Genomic DNA, 15,447 nt, shown 5'->3' on the forward strand with positions numbered 1-15,447 from the left:
CAGGGGCAAGGGTACACCCTGACATATTTCCTGCCCATATATCTCCCACCCACATGTGATCAAGGCAATCCCATGCAGATGGGTCAAACAAACTTGTTTAGGGGAGTGGAAACATGTGCCTTGCTATCTCCCATAAACAATAGGCCCCAGCATTTCAGGAACTCTCTGTCTTTGGGCAAGGGGCTTGCAGATCAGAGGCATTTTTGTTTCATGGATCTCTTAGGCATAGTAATTAAAACTTAACTGACTCTCACACTATACTTTAAACATTTTTTTCTGTATTATATTTTTTATTGTATGTGTTTGTGTGCATATGGAAGTCAGAGGACAGGTTGTGGAAGTCAATTCTCACCTCCCACCTTGAGGATATTGGGGATCCAACTCAGATGGTCAGGCTTGGCTGTGACCTTTCACCAGGCCTTTCTGTGCTAATTTAAGCATAGATAGTTGGCAGTCCTTTTCCTGTAGGCAAATCCCATTGTGAGGGAAGAGTTTTACCTAACTCACTTTTAATCTGCATATGGTGTGTGAGAGGGGCCCCTGTGCACATACATGCAGATAAAAGGACAGCCTCAAGGGTTGTTCCTCAGGGTAGGTAATGTCTACCTTTTCTTCTGGGAGAAAGGTTTCACTGAACAGGAACTTGCCAGTAGACTAGGCTAGCTGTTTAATAAACGCCGGGAACCTGATGTCTCTGCCTCCCCAGAACTGGAATTACAAATGTGTGTCACCATGCCTGGTTTTTTGATTTGGGTTCTGGGGATCAAGCTCAGGCCCTCATGTCTGCAAGACAACTACCTCATTGTCTGAGCCACCTCCTAGCCGATTGTTTGGAATCTTTCAAACAGAATCATGGGATAGTTAAATTACCAGCTGGAAGTTATTTTGTATTATCTATGTCGCTTCTCCAACATCGATATCCATGTATGTCAGGTGTGGTTTAGAGGGTTTAGAACTGGGTCTCAGAGTCTCCATCCATTTCAAACCAATTTCAAGTGATGTTAATTTTGCGGATCTACAAACTACAGTTTGAGGAATTAAAAAAGATTTAGATTGGGGCTGGAGAGGTGGCTCAGTGGTTAAGAGCACTGGCTGCTCTTCCAGAGGATCCAGGTTCAATTCCCAGGACCCACAAGTCAGTTCACAACTGTCTGTAACTCCAGTTCCAGAGGATCTGGCACCCTCACACAGACATACATGCAGGGAAAACAACAACGCACACAAAATAAAATAAAAAATTAAAAAAAAATCTAAGTTAACTCCCTCATGTAATAAATAGTGTCCAGAACAGTGAAATGACTGATTTTATAACACAGTGGGGTTTTCCATTCTTTGATACAACTTAAAATAGTTAAATATGTAACTTATCTACATGGTTTTGATCACAGAAACTAAAGAAGTAAAAGTAGACCAGGACATGGTGGTGGCGCACACCTTTAGTTCTAGCACTTGGAGGCAGAGGCAGGTGGATCTCTGAGTTTGAAGCCAGCCTGGTCTATAGAGTGAGTTTCAGAACAGCCAGGGCCGCAAAGAGAAACTCTGTCCCAAAAGGAAAAAAAAAAGTAAAAATTGCATAAATTTGAAATAGGAACTTTATGGTAGATGAAGAAAAAGTCCTAGAATTTCCCGGAATTCTTAGTTTTACTCTTTGCATGTTTTTTTTCATACTGGTGATCTAACTAGATGCTGGCAGCATGTGCTGAGTTCCTTGCTATTAAAGGATCATTGTGAAAAGAACAAGTTAGTTCTTTTCACAATCAGTAGGTTCACCATCAGCACGAAAGTGCACATACTGAGTGTCATTTCTTGTTCTACCTTTTTTTCTTATCCAGTCAGCTTTTATTTAATCTCTTCAAAAAATTATTAGGAGGGATTGGCTGGCTGGTTCAGCAGTTAAGCTGAATGCTTAAGTCAGCTAAGGGCAGTAGCAGTTAAGAGCACTGACTGCTCTTCCAGGGGAGTCAGCTTTGATTCCTACCACCCACATAACGGCTCATCTGTAACTCCAGTTCCAGGGCATCTGATAAATTCTGGCCTCCAAGGACACTGGCACGAACTTACGCTGTGCTGGGATCCAACCAAGGGTCTCCTGTGTGCTGGGCAAGCACTCTACCAAACCGAACTACATCCTCAGCAACGTTTAGTCTGGGTTTTATATTTTAACCCAGTTAAACAGCTCCAAAAACTCATCATGTTCAGACTAGATTATTCCACCTCCTTCTATCGCATAACTAGGAAGCAAGCTTGAACTAGAAAGGGGGAACAGTGTATTTTCCTTCACTCTTAATAATTTGAGACTGCAATTCAAACCTCTCTTAAAAGTGAATTTTCTGACTTTTAGAGGGAATTCTGTTTTTATTTGTTTAAAGATTTTTTAAAGTGTTTAATAATAATATTAAGAAACACTTTACACATATTCTTTATTAGACTATTGGTCTCTCTGCTGCTTCTAGAAAGTTTCCAAATGAAAATCGCTGCTCCCTTGAGCCTCTTACTTAAAGCAACCTAAGGTTTCTCTTTCCCATCCGAGTACTAAACGAGCCTGACCCCGCTGCTTTCGAGAGCAGAAACTAGGCCTGTTCAAGGTGGGATGGCTGCACACTTAGGAGGCCTTCCTATAGCAGGGTGGGAAAAGAGTGGAACTTGAGGCTGGCAGCCTCCCTCCCTCCCTACCTCCCTCCCTCCCTCCCTCCCCCCTCCCTCCCTTCCTTTCTTCCTTTCCTGTGCTGGAGATTAACTCAGGGCCTTGCTTGTGCTGTGTTTATCATTGATTTATATCCCTAATTGATTTTTTTGTTTGTTTGTTTGTTTTTTGAGACAGGGTTTCTCTGTGTAGCTTTGCGCTTTTTCCTGGATCTCGCTCTGTAGACCAGGCTGGCCTCGAACTCACAAAGATCCACCTGCCTCTGCCTCCCGAGTGCTGGGATTAAAGGTGTGCGCCACCACCCCCCGGCTTATATCCCTAATTGAATTTCGTATTTTTAAAAAGGAATTGTTTAAATGCACAAATAATATCATGAAATATCTATTGCAGGCAGATCTCTTTGAGTTTGAGGCCAGACTGGTCTACATAGTGAATGTCTAACAAAAAAAAAAAAAAAAAAAAAAAAGAAAGAAGAAAAAGAAAGAGTTACTGGCTGTCCTGGAACTCACTTTGTAGACTAGGCTGGCCTCAAACCCACTGAGATCGGCCTGCCTCTGCCTCCCAAGTGTTGGGATTAAAGGCAAACTTTCTTTTCTTTTAATAAACTGAGCAATAATGTTTCTGCCCCCAGGTTGGTACAGTCCCTTTGGAAAGGCCACACGTCAAACAACAGTTAAGATTGTGTGCCGGTCCCAAGCCACAAACCAACAGCAAGCAAACTGTTGATCTTGTGAAGGACAGGTAAGGGCGGTAGAAACTGAGAGGTAATTATACATAGCTGGGTCAGAGAACTGAAAAACAAACAACCAACAAACCAAACCCTCTGATAAGTTATCTCAGGAAACAGAAGCAGTCCTCTTTCATGTAGAAAAGACTTTCATCAAGACTAAAATAAAAATGCCTTATCAGGCACTAACTGAAAGAGCCCTTGTTAAAAAGCAATGGTCCAGACCTAAGTTCAAAGACAGCCAGCAGCCTCCTTTCACAACCCAAGGGCTGCTATTTAGCTGTTCAAGCCTGCTTTTCCTCAGCAGAAAAGACAGGACTGATGCTCTCCAGGACCCATGGAGTCTATAATTCTAAGACTCTGAGCTGGGAACCTTTGATTTGAGAAATTATTTGAGTTTCAGCTTCATATTTAAAACCTTACCATGCACCGTGCATGGTCTAGCTTCATCATTTATTGGTTGACATAGAAATCGTGAATCAGCTTTTCACCCATTAGATACATTTATTGAAGGCTTATTTCATATATATAGTCCTGTGGTAGACATTAAGGAAGGAAAATAAACTCTACACTTAAGTAGCTCATAGTAGCAGAGCTCTGTCAATATTTACTTAAAAGCATGTGATAAAGTTCAAGGTAAGTCAATGGGGGAAAGAATAGTTTCACTGTTGCTTTTAAACAAGTGATTCTGGGACAATTAGCTGTTCATCCATACACAAAGGAGTGAAGCCGGACCTCTATCTCAGCTGTTTATAAAAATAAACGTAAAGCAGGTCAAAGACCTAGATGTAAGAGTTTAAATTATAAAACATTTAGGAGAAAATGTAGTTAGTCTTTATGATCTTGAAGAATGATTTCTTATATATGATTCCAAAACCACAAACAACAAAAGAATAAAAAGGACAGGGCGTGGTGAAGCACGCCTTGGATCCTAGCAGAGGCAGGTGGATTTCTGTGACCTCCAGACCAGTTAGGTTTACACAGAGGATTTAAAAAAAAAAAAAAAAAAGATGAATTTGACTTCATAGAATTAAATGTGCTGAGCTAGTAGGTGGATCTCTATGAGTTCTGGGCCAGCCTGGTCTACAGAGCTAGTTCCAGGACAGCCAAGGCTACACAAAGAAACCCTGTTTTAAAAACCAACCAACCGGGGTTGGGGATTTAGCTCAATGGTAGAATGCTTGCCTAGCAAGCACAAGGCCCTGGGTTTGATCCTCAGCTTCAAAATAAATAAATAAATAAATAAATAAATAAATAAATAAATAAATAAATAAATAAATAAAAACCAACCAACCAAACAAACAAACAAAAGGAATTAAACATGCTGAACTTCAGAGTACATCTCTGACACAAATCATCGGACAGAATTCAGATCCCTAGAAACCGCATAAATTCTGGATGGGCCTGGCAGCTCACCTGTAATTCCAGCTTTGGAAGACTGCTTGCTCACATACATCCAACCCTCCCAAACTATCACACAATAATAATAACAACAAAACCCCAAAATGTTCTTCAAATGATGAGTGGATAAACAAAAATGTAGTATACCCACATAGTATCGTTCAGTGGTAAAAGGAAGGAATCACTGGTACACACAAACTACACAAATCTTGAAAACAGTACGTCAAAGAGACCTTATATACTAAACTACATATTATATGATTCTTTTTCTATTAAATGTATGGCATAGGCGATCCATAGAGACAGAAAGCAGGTTAGTTGTTACCTGGAGTAGCAGGAAAGGTGGAGAAAGGAACGATATGTGATCAACATGGGGTGGTTACATGAGGGGTGATAGAAATTTTTTGAAATTACAAAATGCTAATGATTATATAATAATGTGTACGTATTTACATACACACACCTGCGTATATACTTTAAATAAATTTTACGTTATGTAAATTATATCTCAATTAAAGAAAACACTTGGAGAGTACTATGAGTATTGAATACTGCAGAAACAGCTGATTCCATCTGGGAGTGACTGTGAGAACTGACAGGAGAAAATGCGATGCAGAACCTGAAAACCAATGCCCAAATGAAGACAATAGGTAGAGAAAGTGAGTCAAAACCTGCCTCTGAGTGCCGGTCAGAAGGCTCAGTGGGTAAAGGTGTTTGTTACACTAAGTTTGATCCCTAGACGCCCAGTACTAGAAGAGAACTGACTCCTGAGGGTTGTCCTCTGACCTCCACGTGCAGACCACACTTGCATGCATCATGTGCGTGTGTGCACACATAATTAATAAAATCCATTTCAATGAAAAACCATGCATGCCGGTTCTACTATTGAGTAACCATGTGGCTTGTTCAGGTGACTTAATCTTACTAACATGACTATCCACTTCTGCAAGATGAAGACTGAGATCTACTTCACGGATGCTGTGTGCATTGGATGGGATAGCTCATGCAGAGCAGTCAATCAGCGTTCAACGCATGCTGCCTCTCTCCTCAGTTTTCTTTACTGCTATTTTTGGTGGAACTGATGGCGACTATAAATGCAGAGCAGGGGAAAGGCTTTCTTTGTGTCTGAATGGTAAGGAATTTGAAGAGGCTGAAGTCTAAAGGCAGCAAGAAGATGTTTTTGAATAAAAAGACCTTTTTTTTTTTTTTTTTAAAAAAAAAAAAAAAAAAAAAAGGTCCTTAGGATTTAGTCCTGAGAGATTCAGAAATCAGGGGACATTTGAGGGAGGAATAGAGAGTGAAGACATTGATTCTTTAGATGAGCACAGAACGGACCAAGATATTGCTATGTGATCTCATTAGAGGATGCGGTTTCTTAACCTCATTGAGTATAAGCCAGTGACCAGCATCTTAAAGGATACATATGCTAGCTGAAGATGACCTTGAATTTCTGGTCCTCCTACCTTTACCTCCTGAGTGCTGGGAATGACATGCCCAGCTAACCTTTTCCAAATACTGAATTACCTGAAAAATATTCTATTTCCTTTACAAAGAGTACATTGCTTCTGGGCTCTTACAATACTATGTCGAGGCCTAAAATTTGTTGTAGAATGAATAATCTAGTGTGTAAATCAGCTTTTGTAACTATAACAAAATAGATAAATAACTTATAAAGGAGGAAATGGCCCATGGTTTCAGAGGTTTTAGAGGGACATGTACTTTTTTGTTTGTTTCTCAAGACACCTATGTAGCTCTGGCTGTCCTGGAACTCACTCTGTAGACCAGGCTGGCCTGGAACTCAGAGATCCACCTGCCTCTGCCTCCCGAGTGCTGGGATTAAAGGCGTGCGCCGCCGCCGCCGCCGCCGCCGCCGCCGCCGCCGCCGCCGCCACCACCACCGCCCGGTGGGAAGGTGCTTTTGGGCCTGTGGTGAGGTGGAATATCATAGCAGAAGTGTGTGGTGAAGGTCCTGGCTAGGAGAGAGTGAGAAGAGAGAGAGAACAAGAGATAGAAATGGAAAGAGTATTCAAGCATGCATATCGCAAGTCGGTGGTGAGAATTCAAGGCTCTGACTGAGGATGGAAAGACATCAGAGAATTTTAGCAGGACAGTGCCACACTGTGGTTTACATTTCTTTTTGGAGCTACTGCATGAACAACAGAACACAGAAGAAAAAGAATTGAAGCAGGGTGACATGCCAATGCATACTGCTGTGGTCTGGGAGAAACCTAGGCTGGTTTCCTTTCTGTTGCTGTGCTAAACTACCCTGACAAAAATCAACTCAGTGAAGAAATGGTTTGTTTTAGCTCACAATTCCAGGTTACAGTCTGTCATTATAGACAAGTTGAGGCAGGATATCAAACAGCTAGTCACACCCATCCACAGCCGAGAGCCGAGGGAGGTTAATACACACCTGCTTGCTTGAGTTGACTTAGTGGCTCCACTCATACAGTTCAGGAGCCCTTGCCTGGGGAATGAGGCTGCCTGCAGTGGGCTGGGTCTTTCCATATCAATTAATTTAATTAACACAACAGCCTACAGACACACCTAACGTAGACAATTCCTTACTGAAGCTCTCTTCCCATGATTTAGGTTGCATCAAGTAGACAATTATGGCTAACTATCACAGCTGGCAACATGGAGGTGGTATACAATGACAACTGATGTGTATTTTGGTAAATTCATTTGTGCCCCTGGTGGTGGGGACAGAGGTGAGCCTATCATTTGAAGGTGGAGCTGAGCAGATTTCAGGGGTTTACAAATGATGGTCTGACAGAAAAAGGACTCAGATTGGCTTCATCCTAAAGCCTCGCTTCTCAAACTCTTCTGGGATGCCAGGGTGATACATGTACACTATACAGAAAGGCTGAGTAGAAACTGGGTCATCGAGTGCTTCTTGGGTACTTACCTACTTGTACTGAAGTATTGTGGCAGATGGCAATGCCGCTATGGGGGTCATGGGAGGTCACAGTCCAAATTTTGCAGTTACCATGGGTTCTTGCTACAGTGGATCACATGACATCTAAGTGCTCTTGCAGCTTTAATGCTCTGTGCACTATTCAGCGCCCGGGGAGACACAGCCAACAGTATGTGCCACCACCCACAAGTATACAAAGGAAGATAGGACTGGCAATCATGTGACTGACAGGCTGACCATTTGCAAGAGGGCCTGTGAGGTAGCAGGTTATAGAGACATTTTCAGTTTCTATAGTACTCAATTTAGTAAGTGTTTGGTTATAGCACATTACTTTCAGTAAGAGAAAGCAAGTCTATATGCTTTATTCTAACTTATATAATGAAATTTTATGCCTCTTTCATCCAAATATATGACTGTGCATTTCTCCAACTAGTATATAAAACTTTCCGAAGGGTCTTAATGAGTTTCAGTAGGCCTGAGACAGAATACAAAATAATTTTTAAAAATTGCTAACAGATTTGACAAAGAGGAACAGGGACATTGTAAGACCCACAGGAAATGCTGTTCTCCCTTCTGAGGTAAGTGTATTTTCATTCAACCATGTCATCCTTTAAGATGGGTTTATAGTAATATTGCATTTCTCAGTTATTGTATGTGATGGGTATTCTTGGTTGTCAACTTGGCTAAAGCTGGAGTTAACTAAAACTCTCGTGGCTGGGTACACCTATGAGGGATTTTTTTTTCTTAATTGAGTCATTTGAAGGGGAAGACCCACATTTTTTTGTTGTTGTTGTTTTTATATTTGTTTTTGTTTTTCGAGACAGGGTTTCTCTGTGTAGCTCTGGCTGTCCTGGAACTCGCTCTGTAGACCAGGCTGGCCTCCAACTCACAGAGATGTACCTCCCAGTGCCTCCTGAGTGCTGGGATTAAAGGTGTGCAAAGGTGCCTGCCACCACTGCCCAGCTGGGAAGACCCATTTTTAATCTGGATCTTTTGTGGTGGGAAGACCCACCTCTAATATGGGCCACTCCTTCTGCTGGTAGCCTATATAAAAGACATGGGGGAAGGACCCTTGCTCTCTGCCTGCTTGCCCTCACTCTGGTTGGCAAGTCCCTTCCTTTGCTGGCATTAGTGCTTACTTCTCCGGGATTTTGGCCTATACTGAAGATCAGCTGAGACACCAGCCTTGTGGACTGAACAACTGCTGGATCCTTGGACTCTCTGTTGGTAAACAGCATTGTTGGACCACAGCTTGTAAGCCACTCTAATAAATCTCCTTCTCTCCCTCCTTGCACCCACCCCCTCCCCGTGTGTGTGTGTGTGTGTGTGTGTGTGTGTGTGTGTGTGTGTGTGTGTGTGTGTATGTGTTTCAGTCTATGAAGTCTGTTCCTCTAGAGAACCCTGACTAATACAGATTTTGGTACCAGGGCTGTTCATTGGGTGTTCAAAGCTTGGTGAGCTGTTCTGTGGGCCTTGGAAGACTAGAATGTAATGTATGAGAAATGCAGAGGGTGGAGGCCTCCTGGCTTGTGAAGTTCCAGAGGGAAGTTTGAGAGTCACTATTGCATATTTTGAATTAAGAATCTGTAGTTCTGGTCAGCTGGGGCTGAAGAGTCAGCTGTGACTAACAAGTGATCAGAATCATGAAATGAAACTTTCACTTCATTCATCGAAGTGAGATAATTGATGGCAGTCACCTGGGGCCGAGAAATTAGCAGGATGAAGAAGAGACCAGCATCATTAGGGTGAAATCGTCTGGGAAGTGTTTCCTCAGAGTCAGCACACAGAAGCTGTGTTCCAGAGGTGACCAAGGTTGTACCTCATGCAGGCAGCTGAACTTGGTAGTGTTAAGAGTCACTCAGGCCGGGCGGTGGTGGCGCACGCCTTTAATCCTAGCACTCGGGAGGCAGAGCCAGGCGGATCTCTGAGTTCGAGGCCAGCCTGGTCTACAGAGCGAGATCCAGGAAAGGCACAAAGCTACACAGAGAAACCCTGTCTCAAAAAAAACCTAAAAAAAAAAAAAAAAAAAAAAAAAAAAAGAACAATTTGAGTTTCGCCGGGCGGTGGTGGCGCACGCCTTTAATCCCAGCACTCGGGAGGCAGAGCCAGGTGGATCTCTGTGAGTTCGAGGCCAGCCTGGACTACCAAGTGAGTTCCAGGAAAGGCGCAAAGCTACACAGAGAAACCCTGTCTCGAAAAACCAAAAAAAAAAAAAAAAAAAGAGTCACTCAGGTGATGCTGGTTTTGAAGACATGCTGGGGTCATGGAGAGCAGGCAGTTCAGGCTTGGCACCATGAAGAGAGGCCAGGAGAGGCTACTGGTGAAAGTGCAGGCCAGTTGCCACAGAAGACCCTAGCATTTTGGAGATGCCAGTACCATGAGATGACCACCCAAAACAGCAGCCTTCCTGGAGCCAGCTAGGTACTAGAAGACAAGCTGAAGACAAGCTGTGTGTGCTGCAGAAGGTGGAGCCGGAGACTTGACCCAAGCCCTTGGGGGATCTCAGTAGATTGTGAGTGGATCCTAGACAGTGGACAATTTACACAGTTTGGTAATTTACACAGTTGGGATTTGGTTTTGGTTTGATTTGATTGTGACTGTGGCCTGGTTCTTCCCTCTTGAAGTAAGGAAGTATTTAATTCATTTTTGATTTTATAGGAGCCCACTGTTGAGAGACATTAGATCATAAAAGACTTTGGATTTGAAAAGAGACTGAATTTTTAAGTGTTTAAAAATGTAAAGACTGTGGGACTTTTAAAGTTTGTAAAATGTTTTATACTGTGATGTCTTTATTTCTATGTGACCTTGAGGATGAAAAAGAAAGGAAAGGTTGTGGCTTAACAGCATTTTGTTTCTGCGTCAAATTGACAAGGGGGTCAGTTGTACTGGCTGTTTTATGTCAGTTTGACACAAGCTAGAGTCCTGACTTCCTTTGATGGTGAACTGTGATGGAAGTGTAAGGCAAAGGAACCCCTTTCTCCCCAATGTGCTTTGAGCATGGTCTTTTATCACAGCAACAGTAACCCTGACTTTATTTCAGGAAATATGAGACATTGTTCACGATCAGTATGCTTCATTTTCTGTCAAGAGCAGTAGAGATTTACTTACTTCATGGATCTGTGAAGTCAAGTCATTATGTATGTGTATGGATATCTACAAAATCCACTCAGCAGATTAAGACTACTTTGGATACACATCTGGCCTTCTTTTTTTCTGAGACACGGTCTCCGGTTTCATATATCCCAGACTAGTCTTAAACTTTCTATATAACAGCCTAGGATGAGTTTGAATTTTTATTTTTCCTGCCTACCCTTTCCACGCCCCACCACACGTGGTTGATGTGGTGCTGCTGGGGATTGAACCTAGGACTTCATGCACGCTCTCTCAACTTCTACACTCTCAGCGCTAAGCAGAACTTTCTCATTTTTGTCGCAGGCCCCGGTCTCAGACAAAGATTCTGAATAGAAACAGAGGGTGGCCGGGAAGGACCGCTAACAAGTAGGGAGACACTGGCCCCTCCGCGGGGCTGAGCTGGCGGGAGACAGCTGGCCTCACGTGACCTCGCCCCCCCCCCCACAGCTCGGACCCCGCCCCTCCGCGCTTGCAGGGGGAAGGGGAGGCGCATGCGCACCCCGCGTTAGTGATGGAGGAGAGAAGATGGCGGAAGCGGAGTGAGTGACTTGCTGGTGACTGATGTCGTAACCGGGGGGCGAGTGAGGGCAGCGACACGTCCCCCTGAGGGAGCTCTCAGGGTCCCGAGGCTGACAGCGCAGGGCGGAGGAGAGGCGGGAGCCGCGGCGTGGTGGAGGAGCCCGGGCAGGGGAGGAGGAGGATGGCAGGTCCCGTCAGCCTCCCCTCGGGAGTGCGTATGGCGCGGTCCGGCCCCGCGGCCCTACCGGGGCCACCCCGGGGACCGGGCCTCCGGGGCCTCCCGGGACGCCAGCCCTGGGGCGCTCTTCCGGGGCTGTCACTCCGGCGGCGGGCCCCGCCGAGGTGTGTCGGGCTGGGCGGGCGCCGCCAGGCCTCCGCGCTGGCTCCTGCGGCCCGTCGCCGTCCGTCCGTCCGTCAGTCTGTCCGGCTTGCGGCGGGAGCTGCGGGGGACCGCGGGGAGGCGTCCGGGCCGCAGCTGCGGCTGGCCGAGGCCGAGGCCCCGGGCCTTTCCTTGCATTCCCCGTCCGGGCTCGGGCTGCAGCGGGCTCGGGCTGCAGCGGGCTCGGGCTGCAGCGGCGTGCCTCCCTCCCTGCAGGGCCGCATTCTTGTGTGGCGCTGTGATGGTATGCTCGGTTAGCGACTTGAAACTTACTGCTTCCCGGGTAGGCCTCTGGCATACCAGAGCTGAACGGTGCAGGTATTTCCATGTCAAGCCCATGCACTTATCAAAAGAGTTCTTTTGTACCAGGCCTCGAAATGTCTGCGATGATTTTTGGCCAGTTGCACTCACCAGTGTTTAGAATTGATGTCTCGGTTCTCTGTGACCATTTTTGGTAGGTCAGAACTACTTGCCGTCGTCGCATTTGGGCTTGAGAGCACAGCTGAGCAGAATAAGACTTTGAAAGACCAGGGTTTGCGGTGGTGTAGGGAATGTCATTGGTCATGGTGCAGAAGTGTTACGACAGAGGGTAGTTTGATCAAGGTTTTATTTACCTCACTGCTGATTGTGTGCAGTATTGAACATGTACAATATGACGCTGTGGTTGGGTGATTGGAAGGCAATTAAAAAAATAGCAGTGAAGTAGCCGGGCGGTGGTGGCGCACTCCTTTAATCCCAGCACTCGGGAGGCAGAGCCAGGCGGATCTCTGTGAGTTCGAGGCCAGCCTGGGCTACCAAGTGAGTCCCAGGAAAGGCGCAAAGCTACACAGAGAAACCCTGTCTCGAAAAACCAAAAAAAAACCAAACAAACAAACAAACAAACAAACAAACAAAAAACAAAAAAAAACAAAAAAAACCAAAAATAGCAGCGAAGTATAAAAATGTTTGATTCAACTTACAATAAAAGTTAGTGGGAAATCATTCCCCTCCTTTTTTCCTTTCACTTTTCTCCCTTCTAAATTGGATGTAATTCAGATATGGTGGGCTGGAGAATGTGGAGTCTCATTGAGGCCAGCCTGGGCTACGTAGTGATACCCTGTTTTGTTTTAGAAAGAACAGCAATGTTCTCGATACATTCTTGTCAACGATGGGAATGTCGGTTGGTTCAAATTTTATTTCTCAGGAGAAAAAGACAAGTAAAGAAAGAGGAAACTAGTAAAATCTCACGTGGGTTTCTGACCCTGGAGTAACAACTAATGTGCTTTTAGTTTGTAACAACATGGAAGCCTTTGCAATTGACCTTAGAGGTTTGAGTTTATTAACATATAGATTTCTTATTAGGTGAAACTTTGTACCACAACATAAATGACATAAGATTGTAATATTAAAGGAAAAAGATTAGAAAGTTTGATACAAAAATGTACTTTACTTGCTGTATATAGGAAAGTGAATCAGTTATATTTCACCACCACCCCAAATTTTAGAGCAATTCTCTGTGAAAAAAGATTTTTGTAAGGATGTAAGAAGTTGCTTTTATTTGCTGCTTCATTTCCCTAGTCTGTTATTAAGCTAAACTCTGTTACTAGAATTAGTAAGGTCAATGTTGTAGACTAATAAAAAAAAAACGAGTTGAAAAAATTAACTTAAAATTTTTATGTGTATGGGTATTTTGCCTGCATATATGTCTCTGCATTACTCCATGGTATGTGCCTGGCTCCTCAGAGGCCAGAAGAAGGTATCTGATTCTGGGACTCAGTTTCTGAGGTTATGAGCCTCTGTGTGGGTGCTGGGCATCAAACCCAGGCCCTTTGCAAGAACAGCCAGTGGTCTTAACCATTGAACCATCTCTTCATCCTCACTATTTTTAATTTTAATTTTTTTTTGTTTGTTTTTTTGAGACAGGGTTACTCTGCGGTTTTGGAGCCTGTCCTGGAACTCACTCTGTAGACCAGGCTAGCCTCGAACTCACAGAGATCCTTCTGCCTCCCGAGTGCTGGGATTAAAGGTGTGCGTCACCACCTCCTGGCTTTAATTTTTATTTTTAAATTACTTTTTTTTTTTGAGACAGGGTCTTGTGTAGCCTAGGCTGACTTCTTACTTATGTAGCTAAGGATGACATATTTCTCAAAGTGCTGGAATTACATGTGTGTGAGCCACCATACCAGGTTTAATAAGACTTTATTTTTAAATAACCACGTGGCACCTACAGTTAAACTAGTGAATATAAGTCCTTAGGAATCGTCACTAAAGAATGACTTTGAGGGGTGGAGAGATGGCCAGCAGTTAGCAAAGGACCCAGGTTCAATTCCCAATACCCACACTGTGGCTCCGAGCTGTCCATAACTCCCCAAATGCATGTATAGGAGCACACAGGCACAAAGATACATATGTTCTTTCCTCCAGACACCCAAGAAGACAGAAATAAGTAAAGAACTCTGATATTGCTTGGTTTCAAATCTGTCTTTTTTTTTTGGACAGGGTTTCTCTGTGTTGCCTTGGCTGTTCTGGATCTCAGTTTGAAGACCAGACTGTCCTTGAACTCACAGAGATCCACCTGCCTCTGTGCCTCCTGAGTACTGGGATCAAAGGTGTGCATCACCACCGTTGGGCTTCAAATTATCTTTTATATTGGAAAAGAAAATTTCACATAATATATTTTAATTACGTTTTTTTTTCCCTCCTCAATTCCTCCCAGATTCCCCCTATCTCCCTACCTACCCAACTTTCTGTTCTTTTCCTCTCAGTCTTTTTTAAACAAACAAACATAAAAACAAAAACAAAACCCTAGAAACAGCTGGATGGTGGTGGCTCACACCTTTAATCTCAGCACTCGGGAGGCAGAGGCCGGTGAATCTCTGTGAATTCCAGGACAGTCAGGGCTACACAGAGAAACCCTGCCTCAGGGGATAGGGGAGAAGAAAAAAGAAAAAGAAAACTCCAGAACCCCCCCCCCCAAAAAAAAACTCATAAAAGCAAAAATCAAAATAAATAGGCAAAAGACCAAGTCTAGACAAAAATTGCCAAAACGAAGCAAAATGAAGCAGAAAGTCCACCAAGTTCTTTCTGCATTGGCTAACTACTCCTGGGCCTAGGACCTGCCCTGTAGTGTGCTTGGTAGATAGATCCAGTGAGACTCCATGGAGAAAATTTGTTTTCCCATTGCCAATGGGTGTCAATTCAGATAGCTTATGGATTAGGACTAGGACCCTGTGTCCACTCTCTCTCTCAGATCTGTCCTTTTTCAATAGTGCAAACGGAAACTTCAATCAAGGTTTCGTCTCCGTTGCTGTTCTGCGTCGTTTGAATTCAGTTTAGCAGATGCTACCCATCAATTATTCTGTATGTGGGGAAGTATGTTTCCCCCCTATTTGGTGATTGTGTGCTGGCTTTATTGTATTAAGGCCTCCCTAGACATTTAGACTCTGAACTAATTATTTCTTTGTAGTGAGCATTCATTAAAGCTCCTAAGACAGTGCTTTTTACCAGTACTGATCCTTTGTGTTGTCTACTAGATTTAAGGATCACAGTACGGCTATGGATAGCGAGCCAAGCTCTGGAACATCTTCTGTGTCAACAACAGCCAGTAGCACCACCACCACCACCATCACCACTTCCTCCTCTCGAATGCAGCAACCGCAGATCTCTGTCTACAGCGGTTCAGACCGACATGCTGTTCAGGTACTTCAGCTATATGCATGGGAGGTTAAGCCTGAAGATGGCAGACTCAT

General features: G+C 44.0%; 1 protein-coding gene across 5 annotated transcripts in view; it reads left to right on the forward strand.

The window, feature by feature from the left end:
• Positions 1-11,285: 11,285 nt before the first annotated feature.
• The window catches only part of Phc3 (polyhomeotic homolog 3), a 69,944-nt gene continuing 65,782 nt past the window's right edge, over positions 11,286-15,447 (forward strand). For all 5 annotated transcript variants that reach the window (XM_059265302.1, XM_059265304.1, XM_059265305.1 and 2 more), the window contains exons 1-2: positions 11,286-11,360; positions 15,232-15,397. In XM_059265302.1, coding sequence (XP_059121285.1) covers positions 11,347-11,360; positions 15,232-15,397 — 180 coding nt within the window. In that variant the 5' untranslated portion in view covers positions 11,286-11,346. The remainder of the gene's footprint in view (positions 11,361-15,231; positions 15,398-15,447) is intronic.

This window comes from Peromyscus eremicus, chromosome 6 (assembly GCF_949786415.1).
Source record: "Peromyscus eremicus chromosome 6, PerEre_H2_v1, whole genome shotgun sequence".
Taxonomy (NCBI): domain Eukaryota; kingdom Metazoa; phylum Chordata; class Mammalia; order Rodentia; family Cricetidae; genus Peromyscus; species Peromyscus eremicus.